This window comes from Leucoraja erinacea, chromosome 16 (genome assembly GCF_028641065.1).
Source record: "Leucoraja erinacea ecotype New England chromosome 16, Leri_hhj_1, whole genome shotgun sequence".
NCBI classification, from domain to species: domain Eukaryota; kingdom Metazoa; phylum Chordata; class Chondrichthyes; order Rajiformes; family Rajidae; genus Leucoraja; species Leucoraja erinaceus.
In genome coordinates, this window is record NC_073392.1 from 38,477,636 (window position 1) to 38,492,293 (window position 14,658).

The window sequence follows — 14,658 nt, forward strand, 5'->3', positions numbered from 1 at the left end:
GCTTTGAAGCTGGTACGACTTGGGTGGGGGAGGGATGTAGAGAGAGGGGATCCAAGGGTTACTTGAAGTTAGAGAAATCAAAAGCATCTGCCTGCAGTGTAAGCACCCGCAAAATACAAGCATGTGGACACTGTTCTCATACCTCCCAGGCAGCAATATACCTGGAAAATCTGCCTGTAGGCCTGAAGGCTTCCTGTGACTCCCGGTGCACCAAATATGCATCCTGGATACGTTCGTCTTCAACTTGAGCAGGTCCCTGAAACCCTCTAGGATCATTCTCCAACATCCATATTCAGTAACATTACTCCTGTGTGTTTGTTCACGAGCTGACTGCAAAGATCACATTTGCAATACTACTTGCTGCGAACTGTAAGCACGGATAACACATCAAAAGGAAACATTGTGTTGAAACCAACAATGTCAGTTTCAGCACAGTATTACACTGGAAAACAGACAACTCTTGTCTTTGAGCCTCACACCAAAGTTGTTGCTCATCGTGTGCTTTTGCAGACATTTATGGGGTATTGGTATTGGTTTATTGTTTTCACGTGCACCGAGGTACCGGGAAAAGCTTTTGTTTACATGCTATCCATGAAATTAGATGATGGTATATATGAGTGCAATCAATCTGTACGCAAGTATATAGATGGAAAATGCTGGAGGAACTCAGTGGGACAGGCAGCATCTCTGAGTCTCAACCCAAAACGTCACCTATTCCTTTTCTCCTGAAATGCTGGCCGTCCCGCTGAGTTACTCCAGCTTTGTCTGTTTATCTTCTGTGTAAACCAGCATCAGCAGTTCCTTCGTACACAACTATAACAGGTATGCAAAGAGAAAAATACGAGAGTGCAGAATATAATTTTATTGTAGCGTCGTGGTTCTAGGAAAAAGTCTAGTGTTCAAAATGCGGTAGAATGGAAGATTGGGACCACAATCTAACTTATGGGAGGATTATTCAGTAGTGTGAAAACAGTGGGGAAGAAGCTGCTCCTCAGTCAGGTGGTATCTGCTTTTAAGCCTTTGTTTCTTCTGCCCGATAGGAGATGGGAGAAATGGGAATGAGTGAGATGAATAAGGTCCTTGGTTATGTGGCTGATTTCCGGAGGCAGCGTGGTTTAGATTGAGTTGATAGTGGGGAGTATGGTCTGTGCGATAGACTGGGCAACATCGACAACTCTGCAGTTTCAGCGCTGTTCCCAAATCAATAAAGCCCCAAGACCCCAAGGGTAATCCACATTGCTACTTTATTGCCAAATAATAGGCTGGGTGCCGTCTCTAGGTCTGGGAGTTTAGGTGATCTAGCACCATAATATTTATTAGTGATAACGAGAATGGCCATAACTGCTGGTGGAGAAAGATTTCAAAAGCAATCCCTTGAGGGACAGAGAAATGGACTAGGAGATTGAATTTATCAAAGATTAATTGATCAATCATATCAAGTTTATTGGAGATGTTGATGCTGGAATCTTAAGCAAAACACAAACTGGCGGAATAATCCAGGGGGTCAGGCAGCATCTGTGGAGGGAATGGAAGAGCGATGTTTTGAGTGGGCATCCTTCCCTAGACTTAATTAGTACCGGTGTCGGGGGTTATGGGGACTAAGCAGGAGAAAGAGGTTAAAAGGCAAAGATAGATCAGCCATGACTGAATGGCATAGTAGACTTAATGGGCCGAATGGCTTAATTCTGCTCTTAGAATGTATGAACAATACTATTGTAGGATGTGGAGAAAGCCTATCAAGTGATAGATGGATACAGGTGAGGTATAGATAGGTGTACATGTGAAATGTGTAGGAAGGAACTGCAGATGCTGGTTTAAACTGAAGATAGACACAAAAAGCTGGAATAACTAAGCGGGACAGGCAGCATCTCTGAAGAGGAGGAATGGGTGACATTTTGGATCGAGACCCATCTTCAAACTTCTTTCCAGAGATGCTGCCTGTCCCACTGAGTTACTCCAGCTTGTTGTGTCTATGTTAGGTGTACAGGTGAGGTGGGTTTGATTTGCAGATAGAACGACAGATGAGGGGGGTGTTTACAGGTTTCAGCTGTATGCAAAACACCTGCTGCAATGACCTATATCTGCTGGTGCACTTCATTGTATTGGATTCTGGTACATTACAATAGACTGAGCCTGTTTTGAGTTTTAATCATATTTTTGAGTTCAGCTGCACCTCTCCTAAGGATTTGTTTTGGTTTTTTTCTTACAACTGACAGCACCATTCTGTGCTTTCTTTGGGTAAACAAAGAAACACTTTAATGTGGGAATGGGTGCCTTATCCAGCATTTACAAAATAGTTAGAACCCATGTTTAACAACTCCAAACGGCAATGTCAGAACAGGAAAAATTGATCAAGCAAACAAAATAATAATTGATTCTTTCTTGCAGGAAAGGCTCACATTTTGGAGGTACTGAATGCCTTGTATCATGAACTTGCTGCTTGTGAGCTTCTATCTGACAAGTCTTTGGAAAAGGCTCCAAGTCACCAGTCGCTGGTAAATCCGCTGCTTATCTCGTGTTGAGAATCCGGAAACTGGCTTTGCTGATTTGTACATCGCGCACTTCAAATGTTTCCTATAAATCTACAACTCCTGTACTCTGACCGAATTTGTATAATTGACTAATGCACCTTACGTAACACAATGTTAAACTTGGCAGCTAGATCAACTTGATGGAGACTTGGCTGTGTAGTCTGGTTCTTGTTTGTTAATCTTTACGATTTGAGGAAGAGAATATTAGCGAATTGCCCAATAAAGGGTGGGTTAACAAATGTATTTAGTTTCAAATGAACTAGTTGTCTCTTCTAATAGTATTAAACAAACAGCCAAAATATTAGATTATCAATAAAAGGTGAGAGCAATCTAACGAAAACATATAACATTGGCTCAAAACATATATCATTTGGGAACCATAAATATGAAATATGTATTTTGTGGACAAGACCATTTAAAAAATGACAGATTTACCTCCTACAGAGTACCACTGAGGTCACGATAAAACTTCTGGGTCAGGCTTCATAACATAAATAGCTGAAGTGAAGAATACAGAACAGCAAAAATGGGAAATTAGACAGTGTATCTATGATCCAGACATAAAGGAAAATACCAGTGAAAACTGAGGGGAGAATTTTGTTTAACTGTCAATGCTGTTACCACAATGGATATTATTGCAGCATTGTATATACATATTTATTCTAGTGCCATATTATACACAGGATATACCTGATACATGTAGAGTTCAGCTCTAAAATAGCAGTATTGAAACTCATGCCCATGAGCAGCCAGGTGAAACATTTTGATTTGTATGCTGAACTCAAATCTATGGAGACAATTGTAATTGAACCAGATATTTCCATTGGTCATGGAAGTCAAACGAGAGTTAAGTTAATTGGCATCGCATCAGTAAAATGTGGTCTTTGGAACTGAAGTCGGTCAACAAGCCTGTACTGATGCCCCCTGACACGTTGCTCTGGGAATCCATTTAAAAAAAACACAAAGGGAGGCGAGGCGTGTGACTGATGCTATGAATAACCCAACAGCAAAACAAGGTCACAGTCTCCCGCTCCAAACAGTCAAGTTAATGGGCAAGTTGCCCACACAGTATTAATTTGGCAACAAGCTGTAACTATAGTTGTATTCAAATTCCACTTAGTCGCATCTAAAGCTTGTGGGTGCATGGCTCAAGTTGTGGTTGAAATCCCTAGGCTGGCCAGTGAATGATGCATAATACTGCTTAATAAGATGTGTTCAGACAGCCATAAACTGCATCACTTATAAAGGAAATTAACTAGCAATTCAGCTGGCCTGAACTTGAGCCAGTCTGCTTCACTGTATTCCCTCAGAAGTTTTGTGTAGAGGTCTGTAATGAAGATTGTTCAAGTGCAAAGGAAATGCTCTGTGGAGAAATCGAAAGTCCTGGAATGAAAGCAGAAGCAAGGCTTAGGAATGTTGAAGCTAGTTGACAGCATGTGCAAAGTGACAGATATTCTGTACATATTTCCAACATCAAAATGCATTTCCAAAATAAAGTCTGTTGCATATTTTTACTTTGGAGAAGGCTGCTGCACAATTGACCATGTACTTTACGAGTGTCAAACAGTCTTCTGCTACTTAACTTTGCTACCTGTGTGGCTTACATTATAAAAATAAAAGCAAACTCTTTTTCTCTGCTATGTTAGATTATTTGCTCTATTAATCAATGGCTGCTGGAGGAGATCGTTAGCCATAACGACCCTGCACAAAAACACATGTCATAAGGGATAGGAGCAGAATTTGGCCATTCGGTCCATCAAGTCTACTCCATCATTCAACCATTGCTGATCTGTCTCTCCCTCCTAAACCCAATCTCGTGCCTTCTCCCCATAACCCTTGACACAGAGGATTAATGCCATTCCACACGATAGATTTGCTGGATCACACTTCTATTCACATAAGCCTAGGTAGGATCAGCCTGATCCTACAGAGCAGGTTCAAGGGACCAAGACTAGCTTCAGTTTTGAATGTTCACTGTTGTTACTAAATCAATGTAATTTTGCATGGATTCAATTCAGGGAATGTTATCAAAGATACTACAGCCAACTTATGTGTCTGCTCCCAATGTATTCATTATTCAGACTTCAACATTGTATCAATGGTATTAAATGGAACAAACATTAAAATAAAATAGCAGCTTTTCCATACATGGGACTGGTTGTAATTTGATGTATTTTTTTTTAACTTTCCTTCCTGCACTTATCTTTCTTGAAATGTTTGACCTCCTCTGTTTTCCTGTTTTCACTTTGTAAGCAGGAATTTGCTGAAATGCATTTACTTGGGTAGAAATTGAACCTTGTGACCATTTTGAAGGTTTTGAGGGATCTATGACCAGCACCTCAAAGCCACATCAAACATCAATACTGATTCTGAAAGTCCCCGATGACTTAAGCTGTTAAGTTTAGAGAAAATGGATTCTGACAGGACCATATTTTTTCTTAGAATTAACTAACTTCTCTAAGGTAGTGGGATTATTGATCCGTTCCACATTACTCTTCACAAATAAATCCTTATTTTTGAAGGAACTGCAACATATATTGTTTCTTGCACAGAAAACTCTCAGCATGCTGCGAACTGCCTTAATGCTGCTCTATCAATCAGATCAGCACAGATTGTATTTGAAAAGCAGGAACAAGAGACAGGGATTATTTCTGGATGATAAAGCCCATGCCGCGACTTCATAAGACCACAAGTGTTGCAGAGAAGTGCGTCATTAACGGGTGGCGCTGGCAAGGGTAAGAACTGAGCAGATTAGTGAATGCTATGGGGAAAGATTCAGTGTCAGGCACAAGGCAGAATGGATTCAGCACCTATGATGTAAATTGCTGCAATATGTTCCATGCAACATCACTTTCCTATTGAATAACAATATATGGTTGATATCACAGTGGATGCCAGAAAGACAATGTTCACAGATGCTGTAGGCACGTGTGCCGAGAAGGAAAGGAAAGCAATACAATACAATACAATACAATACAATTTATTTGTTGTCATTTGAACCCAGAGGTTCAAACGAAATTTGGTTTCTGCAGTCATACAAACAAGAAGAAGAACCAAGACACAACACAATTTACACAAACATCTATCACAGTGAATCTCCTCCTCACTGTGATGGAAGGCAAAGTCTTATCTCTCCCCTGCACTCCTCGTTCTCCTCCCGATGTCAGAGTCAAAGCCCCCGGCGGCCGATGGTAGATAAGTCCCGTGGCAATTAAAGCCGCACCGGGCGATGCAAGGCAGCGCTCTGGGTCTTGGTGTTGGAGGCCCCGGCGTGCGCTAACATGTCCGGCGGCCATTTAAAGCCGCGCCAGGCGATGTAAGGCCCCGCTCCAGGTCATCCTCAACCCCGCAACTCGGGCGGGAGAAGTCGCCGTTGCGGAAGCCCTGAAAAGCGGTCTCCCAGCAGGGACCCGCGGGGCTCCCGGTGTCACTGTCCACCAGACCTGCGGTTGGAGCCTCCGGATCACCGAGGCCGGGTCGCAGCAGCGCGCCACCACAGCTCCTCCCGCTCCGAACTCGGCCAGCTCCGCGATGGTGAGTAGTCCGCAGGCTCCGTGACTGGAACCCCAGGCCGTTCCGGCTGGTAGCCGCTCCACGGTGCTAGGCCCCAACGACAACGGAGACCCGACAGAGAAAAGGTCGATTCTCCGTGCAGAGGAAAGATTTTAAAAGTTTCCCCACCCCCCGCCCCCCACACACATACCCAGTTTAAAAAAAAATAAAATAAAAACTACATTCAAACCAGACAAAAAAAAAAGACAGACGGACGCCCACAAAAGCAGGGATGGAAATAGTGTTTTTAAGCACCGGGCAACTAAACTCATAAGGACAGTTTCGAAATTACATGGGGCAGAGTTCTTTCCCAGAGGTCTCAATTCATCAAACACCAGCCTCTTTGATTTAAGTAACTGGACCTCTGTATCTAGTTACATGTCAATCCCTCATCAATGTTATCTGCCTGCCTTCAAACGGGGGAAAAATAGGGCAGATAATTGAAGGCCACTTTCATCAAAGGTCTTATTCATCACCATAAATCTGACACTGAGGTTTTGGACGGCTGAGAGTTTATAGGGTGAAACGTTATGGTTTTGCACTGAATTATACACTGGCAGGTACTATTGAGGCAAATTAATCAGAAGTCCTTTCTTAAATTCTACCTTTTGGTATTTTTGCTTCACAAAATGGTAATCACTGAGTTAACAATCTGTGAGGTATATTTTAGAAATCTACGTGATTTATGGCAGCAAAGCGAAAAAAAAAGGCACATTGGATAACGTTAATCTTTCCATTTGCAATTTGTACATTATTTATTATTGTTTCCAAAAAGAAGAACAAATTCACTGACTGCGCATCGGTTCCCACAATATGGTATTTTGTAAAAGTGCAGTCGCCATAGCTACACAAACTAAAATGGAACTTTCCGTGTTTGTGTGGCTCAGTACACATCATAAGGAACCTCTGACTGGTGAACCATTGGGAAGCTTATAAAGGGGTTCTTTATGGCTATATCAGTTTTACAGGGTAATGTACCAAAGAAAACAAAATGCAACATTCAGAGCAGAATGAATATGAACAGTCTTTTTCAGAAAGTATTAGTCAGTGTTAGCTAGGAGTTTTCCAAAAGTAATGGCCCGGAAATAGATGTAACCGGTGAACTAACTGACATTAGTTAGGCATCCGTTCCCATTGAATCTCTGTGATATTTTGCACTGGTGTAAAAGCCATGTTGAAATAACATACGCCCTCCACAGGGCATCTGGGTATAAGACAACGAACGGTATTTTCCATTAACCAATCAGTGGTTCGATGTCACGTATATAGAAATACAGTTCTGCATACTACCCATCAAATCATCAAATCATACCATGCCATACATTGTGGGCGGCACAGTGGTGCAGTTGGTAGAGCTGCTGCCTCACAGCACCAGAGACCCAGGTTCAATCCTGACTTCGGGTGCTGTCTGTGCGGAGTTTGTGCATTCTCCCTGTGCCCGTGTGGGTTTTCTCCGGGTGCTCTGGTTTCCTCCCACACTCCAAAGACGTACAGGTTTGTAGCTTAATTCTGTAAATTGCCCCCTAGTGTGTTGAATACGAAAGTGGAATAACATGGATGCGCAGGTGATCAACGGTCAGCATGAACTCGGTGGGCCGAAGGGCCTGTTTCCACACTGTACCTCTAAACTCTAAAGCTTGCAGAATCACCATGTTGCAGCGCATTCTTTCAACCTAAGTCCAAGGAGACATGTAATTCTTCTACAGTACATCTCACTTTAAGGCCCAAAGCCGTGCAGGCATTGGGTGAATGAAGGGGTCCAGCGATGCCGTCGACTCCTTCCATTGCTGCCGCACATTGTGTGCCCGCCTGCTGTAAAGCCTCACGCAGCTGCCTCTGCTGTAACCACAGCCCTAGACGATCAGAAAATAAACAGCACAAGGAATGAAACTGAAGTGCCAATGAGAGTGGGTGAATTTAGTTTCACGGTAATATCGAAAGAAACAGAAAGAATGGATTTATTTAGAAAACTAAAATAAAACATTTTTAAAAATACATCTCGAATGATTAGTGGATGAAGGTGCAAGTTCAGTAATGGTGGCAGAAAGGTCAACAGGCACTTCACAACTTGAAGGGTACATAGAATGAAATGGATGCTTATTTCTCATTTACTATCTGAAGGCAGGAGTTTTACATCAATTTCAATAGTGATTCACTGGACAATGAGAAGCTGGACAAGAAAGCCTGAACATCACGGACAGAATATTTTATTCCAGAATTGACTGTGTTTTTGCTGTATGATTAGTATGGAATGCCATTAAATTCTGGCCCAATATCTAAATATATACTTCAACGTTAGCAAGACCCTGAATTTGGAATGAAATGTTGTCTTTTATTTGTCTTTACAAATGTGTCAATGATATTTTGGCATGTTGAATTGCGTATTTTTACATGAGGAATGATTACGATCGCCTCATGTCAACCTTAGGATGAAGTGTGTTCTGCATCAGGCATCAGTGCCCTGATTTTTCACATCTGCCAGAATACAAACCGCATGAGCTTTGGCAGGTCATCCTCGCAGAAATTTCAACAAACTACCTGTAAATCAGAGGCCTTTGTGCATTTTTGTGTGGGAAACCAGACAAGCCACCAGCTGTGAATGGGATTATGCTCACTGTTAATGGAGTGCAGTGGATGGTGCGGCAATCCAGCTGCCTTTTGTGAGTAAGTACAATGATGGCTGTTGGACATATGCTTGCACTAAACATGCTGCTTTGAAATAATGCTGCATGGAGTGAAGTAAAGAAAGTTCTTCGTCTTAGAAACTGAGGAATCTCAATATTGTAAAGAGGCGGACAAAATGAAAGAGTTGGTTTTGCAGAATGATTGGAGTCCCCTGAGCTATTTGCACCAGAAGCAAGGGAGCAAGGACATTTCTGAAACACTTAAAGGGCCTGTCCCACTTAGTCGATTTTTTAGGAGACTACAGACGACTAGGCTGTCACCACATGGTCACCGGGGTGTCGCCTGTATGGTCTCCTCAGTTGCCCAAAGAGTCGTAGAGTCCTTCTAGTCGCCACAGAATTTTGAAATGTTCAAAACTTTTCAGCGACCGTTGTCTTGATGCCAATGGGGGGGTAGCTGCCGCAGCCTGATGTAGCATAATGTAGGTGGTGTCGCCAAGATGATGTAGGTAGTTGCCAGTGATGACATCGGTGATTTCCATTAAAGTTATATTATAGATCATTTAAATTTTAATGTTATTATTATATTTTTTATATGCACTGTTGTATGTTGTAGGGGCGTACAGTCGCGGCAGTCACCAAAATAAATCACCTAAGTGGGACAGGCCCTTAAGTCTTCATAGTAGAGAGGGGTAGAAACATAGAAACATAGAAATTAGGTGCAGGAGTAGGCCATTCGGCCCTTCGAGCCCGCACCGCCATTCAATATGATCATGGCTGATCATCCAACTCAGTATCCCATACTTGCCTTCTCTCCATACCCCCTGATCCCCTTAGCCACAAGGGCCACATCTAACTCCCTCTTAAATATAGCCAATGAACTGGCCTCAACTACCCTCTGTGGCAGAGAGTTCCAGAGATTCACATCTTATGATCTTCTTGTCTCCATCATCTTTCCATTTGGGACAAACATGGGATGAGTTTTGACCTACGTGTGGAGGATGAGCAGACTGGGTGTATATATTTAAGTTTAGAAAAATGAGAGGCCGTCTCATCAAAACATACAAAATTAAATTGTATTGAATACTTTACTATCACATGTGACAAGTCACAGTGACACTCTGCTTGCATACACAAGTTATGCAAATAGTCGCCCAGAAAGGGTGCTTACAAAGTTACAAATTCCCCCCCCCCCCCCGATCCAGTTCCCCCTTTGTTCTTCCCCCCCCCCCAACCCCCTCACGGCTGTTCCCCCACGCCTGCTCCTTCTTTGTTCCTTCCCTCAGGAGCGGCGACCTCACTTCCATGTGGTCCGTCCTTGTTCGCCCGTCTGCGCCATCATCGACCGCCACACCGACCTCTCCACTAACGTGGCGCCAACCCCGGCCCCAGCCGCGGGCTCCGTCAACCCGCGCACCGATGACCGTGGGCTTCGTCAACCCATGAGGCTCCACCTCCGACCCGCAAGGTTCCAACCCACGAGAACCTCTTCTCTCTCTGCACATGGTCCATGTCCTTCCATTCCCTGCATATCCATGAGCCTAACCAGACACCTGTTAAATCCCACTGTCATGTCTGCCTCCAACACGACCACCCCTGGCACCGCACCCTAGACACCCACTGCCTGTGTAAAAAACCTGCCTCGCGCATCATCTTTAAACTTTATAAAGACACAAAGTATCTCAGCAGGTCATGCAGCATCTCTGGATAAGTGATGTTTCAGGTCGGGACCTTTCTTCAGACTGTAGGGAGGGCGGGGGGAAAGGTGGAAGAGATGAAGGGCAGGAGAAAGCTTGGCAGGTAAAATGAGGATACAGGTGAGAAAAGATTGCACCGTGTAGATAGTTGGACAAAGGCCAGAGATGTTTGGACAAAATACAGGTTGAAAGGGAGAGGGAGGGGAGAAATATGTGGAAGTCCAGATGTGGCGTAGGGGGGGGGGGGGGGGGAATGGGGGGGGGGGGAATGGAGAAGGGGGGGGAGGGTTTACCTAAAATTGAAGAGTACAATATTCATACCGCTGGGTTGTAAGCAGCCAAGTGGGATATGTGGTGCCGTTCCTCCAGTTTGCGTGTGGCCTCACTCAGGCAATGGAGGAGGCCCAGGATGGAAAGGTTCTTGTGGGAATGGTGGGGAACCAGGAGATCCACTGCATTTTTCCTTTAAACTTTGCCTTTCTAATCTTAAAGCTATGCCTTCTAGTATTTGATTTTCCCATCCTGTGGAAAAGGTTCTGTCTATCCTGTCTATGCCTCTCATAATTTTATATACTCCTATCAGGTCTCCCCTCAAACTCTGGCATTCCAGAGAACCCAATCTAAGTCTGTTCAAACCCACCTTGTAACCAATAGACTCTAATCCAGGCAGAATTTTGGTGAACCTCTTTCCAAGGCCTTCACATCCTTTCTGTAATAACCAGAACTGCACAGAATACTCCAAATGTGGCCTAACCAAAGTCCTATAAAGTTGCATAATGACTTCCTGACTTTTATAATTAATACCTTGAAGACTGAAAGCACCATTTGCCTTCTTAACCACTTAATCTACTTGTGTTGCCACTGTCAAAGAGTTATGCACTGGGACTCCAACATATAGAGACTCAGTTTCGAACTATAATCAAAGCAAGGCTTGATAGTTTTTGCATATTAATGGTATCAATGGACAGGAAATTAGTGCCAGAAAGTAATACTGAAGTAAAAGATCAGCCATGAATCTAATTGATGAAATGAATGACTAAGCTTGCTTCTATGCAATCTCCTGAGATTGTATCTATTTTTTCCTAAATTCTAGAGAGTAAAGACAAGCTCTGCTTAATCTCTTTTTGCAGGACAAATTTCCCATCACGGGGATCGACCTAGAAATTATTTAATTATGTATAAGCTATTAAAACCATAAATTAACAACACTTAGCCAGAACGGCCTTGGTCAGCAGAGAAAGCAATAGATTAAATAAAGGGCGTGTAAAGTGCAAAAATAGAGAACTGAGAGAAGGAGATAAAGAATAATAAATGAAGATAGAGTAGAAAGGCACGGTGGCGCAGCGGTAGAGTTGCTGCCTTATGGCACCAGAAACCTGGGTTGGATCCTGACTGCTGATGCCGTCTGTGCAGAGTTTGTACGTTCTCCATGGGTTTTCTCCGCATGTTCCCGTTTCCACCCACACTCCAAAAACGTGCAGGTTTGAAGGTTAATTCACTTCCGAAACAATTGCCCCTAGTGCATAGGATATAACTAGTGGATGGGTGATTGCTGGTTGGCATGGATTTGATGGGCCGAAGGGCCTGTTTCCACGCCGTATCACTACACTAAAATAACTAACTTGGTTTGTTCTTATTGCTAGCACTACTAAATCAGACTTTCCTCTTTTTTTTTTTAAATTGGATGAGCATTTTCAGTAAGATAGATCATTTTAGTGTAACAATTTTAATGTGCAGAGGTTCACTAGGTATGCTTTAGGGATTACTATTTTCCAGAATTGTTAGGAGACGTTTCTCTCTCTCAAGGAATCCTTTACTGCCTGTCCAAAAGGTAATTGCCTCCTTTGCTAAAGTAGGAATGGGACAGTTGATATTATAAAGTCACAGTCATACAGTGTGGAAACAGGCCATTTGGCCCAATTTACCCATAGCGACCATGATGCCCCATCTACACTCGTCCCAGCCGCCTGAATTTGGCCCATATCCTTCTAAACCTTTCCTGTCCATGTACCTGTCCAAATGTATTTTAAATCTTGTGATGGTTCCTGGATAACGTGGAAACAAAAGCTTTTCACTGTATCTCAGTACACTTCATGGCCTTTATCACCCCACTCCTTCATTTGCTGGTGTTTCCGGGTCTGCTTCATGGCCCCAGCAGTTGATGGAGTGGATAATGTAGCTGATATGCCAGAAATATCTTAAGGATTGTAAGGGTTAAGAGAGCAATCAAACTCATTATCACGGTTCTCGTGATGTATTTAGTTGTTTCACTCACAATCACAATACAATAATACTTTGTTAGCCAAGTATGTTTTGCATCATGCGAGGAATTTCATTTGCCAAGTTAGTCATAAAAATAAAAAGCAACGGATAACACAAAATACATTTTAACATAAACATCCACCACAGTGACTCCTCCACATTCCCTCCTTCAAGCCCTCTGTTGACGGGACGATCCTGACTCCCGTAGCCGGCGCCGTTTGGACCCCCGCATCGGGGCGATCAGCTCCTGCATCGGGGGGATGTCAGCTCCCCCGCGCCGGCGATCGGACCCCGGGTCGGGGCTGGACGAGCCTCCGCGTCGTTGGAGCTTCCCGACTCGGCCTCTCCCGAAACTGCGAGCTCTTGATGGTAAGTTCGCAGGCAAGGGATCAACTCCGATGTTAAGTCCACGCCCCATGTTGGGGCTCAAGTCAGGCTGACCGGTGATGTGACCCAGAAAAATATCACATCTCCGGCAAGGTAAGAAACTGAAAAAACAAAGTTTCCCCCGACACCCTTCCCCATCCCTCACATAAAACAAACCAGAGAACACAAACTTTTAACACACATTAAAACATTTTTTTTAAACGAAAAAACAGACAGGCTGTTGGCGGGGCTGCCAATTGTGCGCGGCCAATTCGTGTTCTCACAACTATATGATAAAACACAATCAGCAATATGTAAAAATGTTCCGGTCTTGCTGTAAAGCATTATGGCCCTGTCTAACGGTGCCAGTTGACCCACGAGTGACCCCAAGTGAAAGACTCGTGGTTGTGTACGAGACTCCAAGTTTATATCAAGAGTTTAACCGAGTTCCCACGGCTATGTCTAAGTTTGCCGTTTACTTCTCATTTCTGCGATGTTCCAAGTTCCTCTCCCAAGTTACTCTTGAGCCAACCGTGAATGAAGGCCTGTTTTAAGTATCAAATAGAGGAGCTGGACAGCATCTCATACAGTCAATGGAGTTCTCTCCAGTTCCCCACGGATTCACATTCACCCAGGTTGTTTCATCGTCTCTCAGGCTAAAGTGATCTTACTGTCAGCAGATCAGCTCCACACTGGGCTGTGCCATGAGTTGCCTGAGAGATAGGCACAGATAGTGAACTGAGTTTTAACTGGAGACCAGACGCACACACAAAGTCATTCACATCAAGATCCTTTTTGTTTCGATGCTCGTTTATTGAGCTGATGAAACTGCAACGTTACAGTTCAATCACAATCACTGGAAGCACAGAACACATTGTGAGCTTTCCAACCCTTGGTGTAACAAACAATGTGAAATCAAGAGGGTAATACAGAGAGAGACAGTTATAATTCCAATCAGCACAATGTAAATCAAGACAGGATCAGCCTCCACACAGGGACTGTCCTACAGTCTGTGTCTGCCCATCACCACCACCCCGTGCCCCTGACGCTTTCTTGTCTACATGTGTGTGTCAGAGAGATGGCACCAAATGCCCTGGACACCGCTCTGTACTGCTGCACCTTTTAACTAGGATGCCCAACTGTTCCCGGTGGGATTTGAGGAAGGGCTCCAGCAGAAAGGACGAGGAGGGGAGTCAGGTTAAAGAGGGCGGACTTGTCTGTTCTGAGCAGTCACTGGGCTTCAGTCAAGGGTCAGTGTGTGGGGCAGTGCCCTGGAGTTTACATCCTGCTGAACCCTGTAGACATCCACCATGGTTCCCCGCTCCCCGTCCCTCTCTCAATGTGTGACGGAGAATGGCCGCGACTCTAGTGTACTGAGCTTGAAGCCATTACCCTGTCAGTGAGGGTGATGAGAAACTGGAAGGACAGTGAGTTATCCCTTACCCCGACGTAAACTGCCCTTTATTCTGGAATCGACACCACTACTTCTGCTGATCTGGTTAGAGAGGAAAGATCGCAAAGCAAGGTCATATTCAACAAGTGCCGTTTGAGGACATTGGGTTTTCCTCTCCACATTTTATTGGTTTTTGTAGCCAGAAAAGTCAAAACATGCAATCATTATTATCT

At 43.8% G+C, this 14,658-nt stretch overlaps 1 protein-coding gene across 2 annotated transcripts in view; it reads left to right on the forward strand.

The window, feature by feature from the left end:
* efcc1 (EF-hand and coiled-coil domain containing 1) overlaps positions 1-4,678 on the forward strand; it is a 92,819-nt gene extending 88,141 nt beyond the window's left edge. For both annotated transcript variants that reach the window (XM_055648202.1, XM_055648203.1), the window contains one exon: positions 2,389-4,678. In XM_055648202.1, coding sequence (XP_055504177.1) covers positions 2,389-2,522 — 134 coding nt within the window. In that variant the 3' untranslated portion in view covers positions 2,523-4,678. The remainder of the gene's footprint in view (positions 1-2,388) is intronic.
* The last annotated feature ends 9,980 nt before the right edge of the window (positions 4,679-14,658 follow it).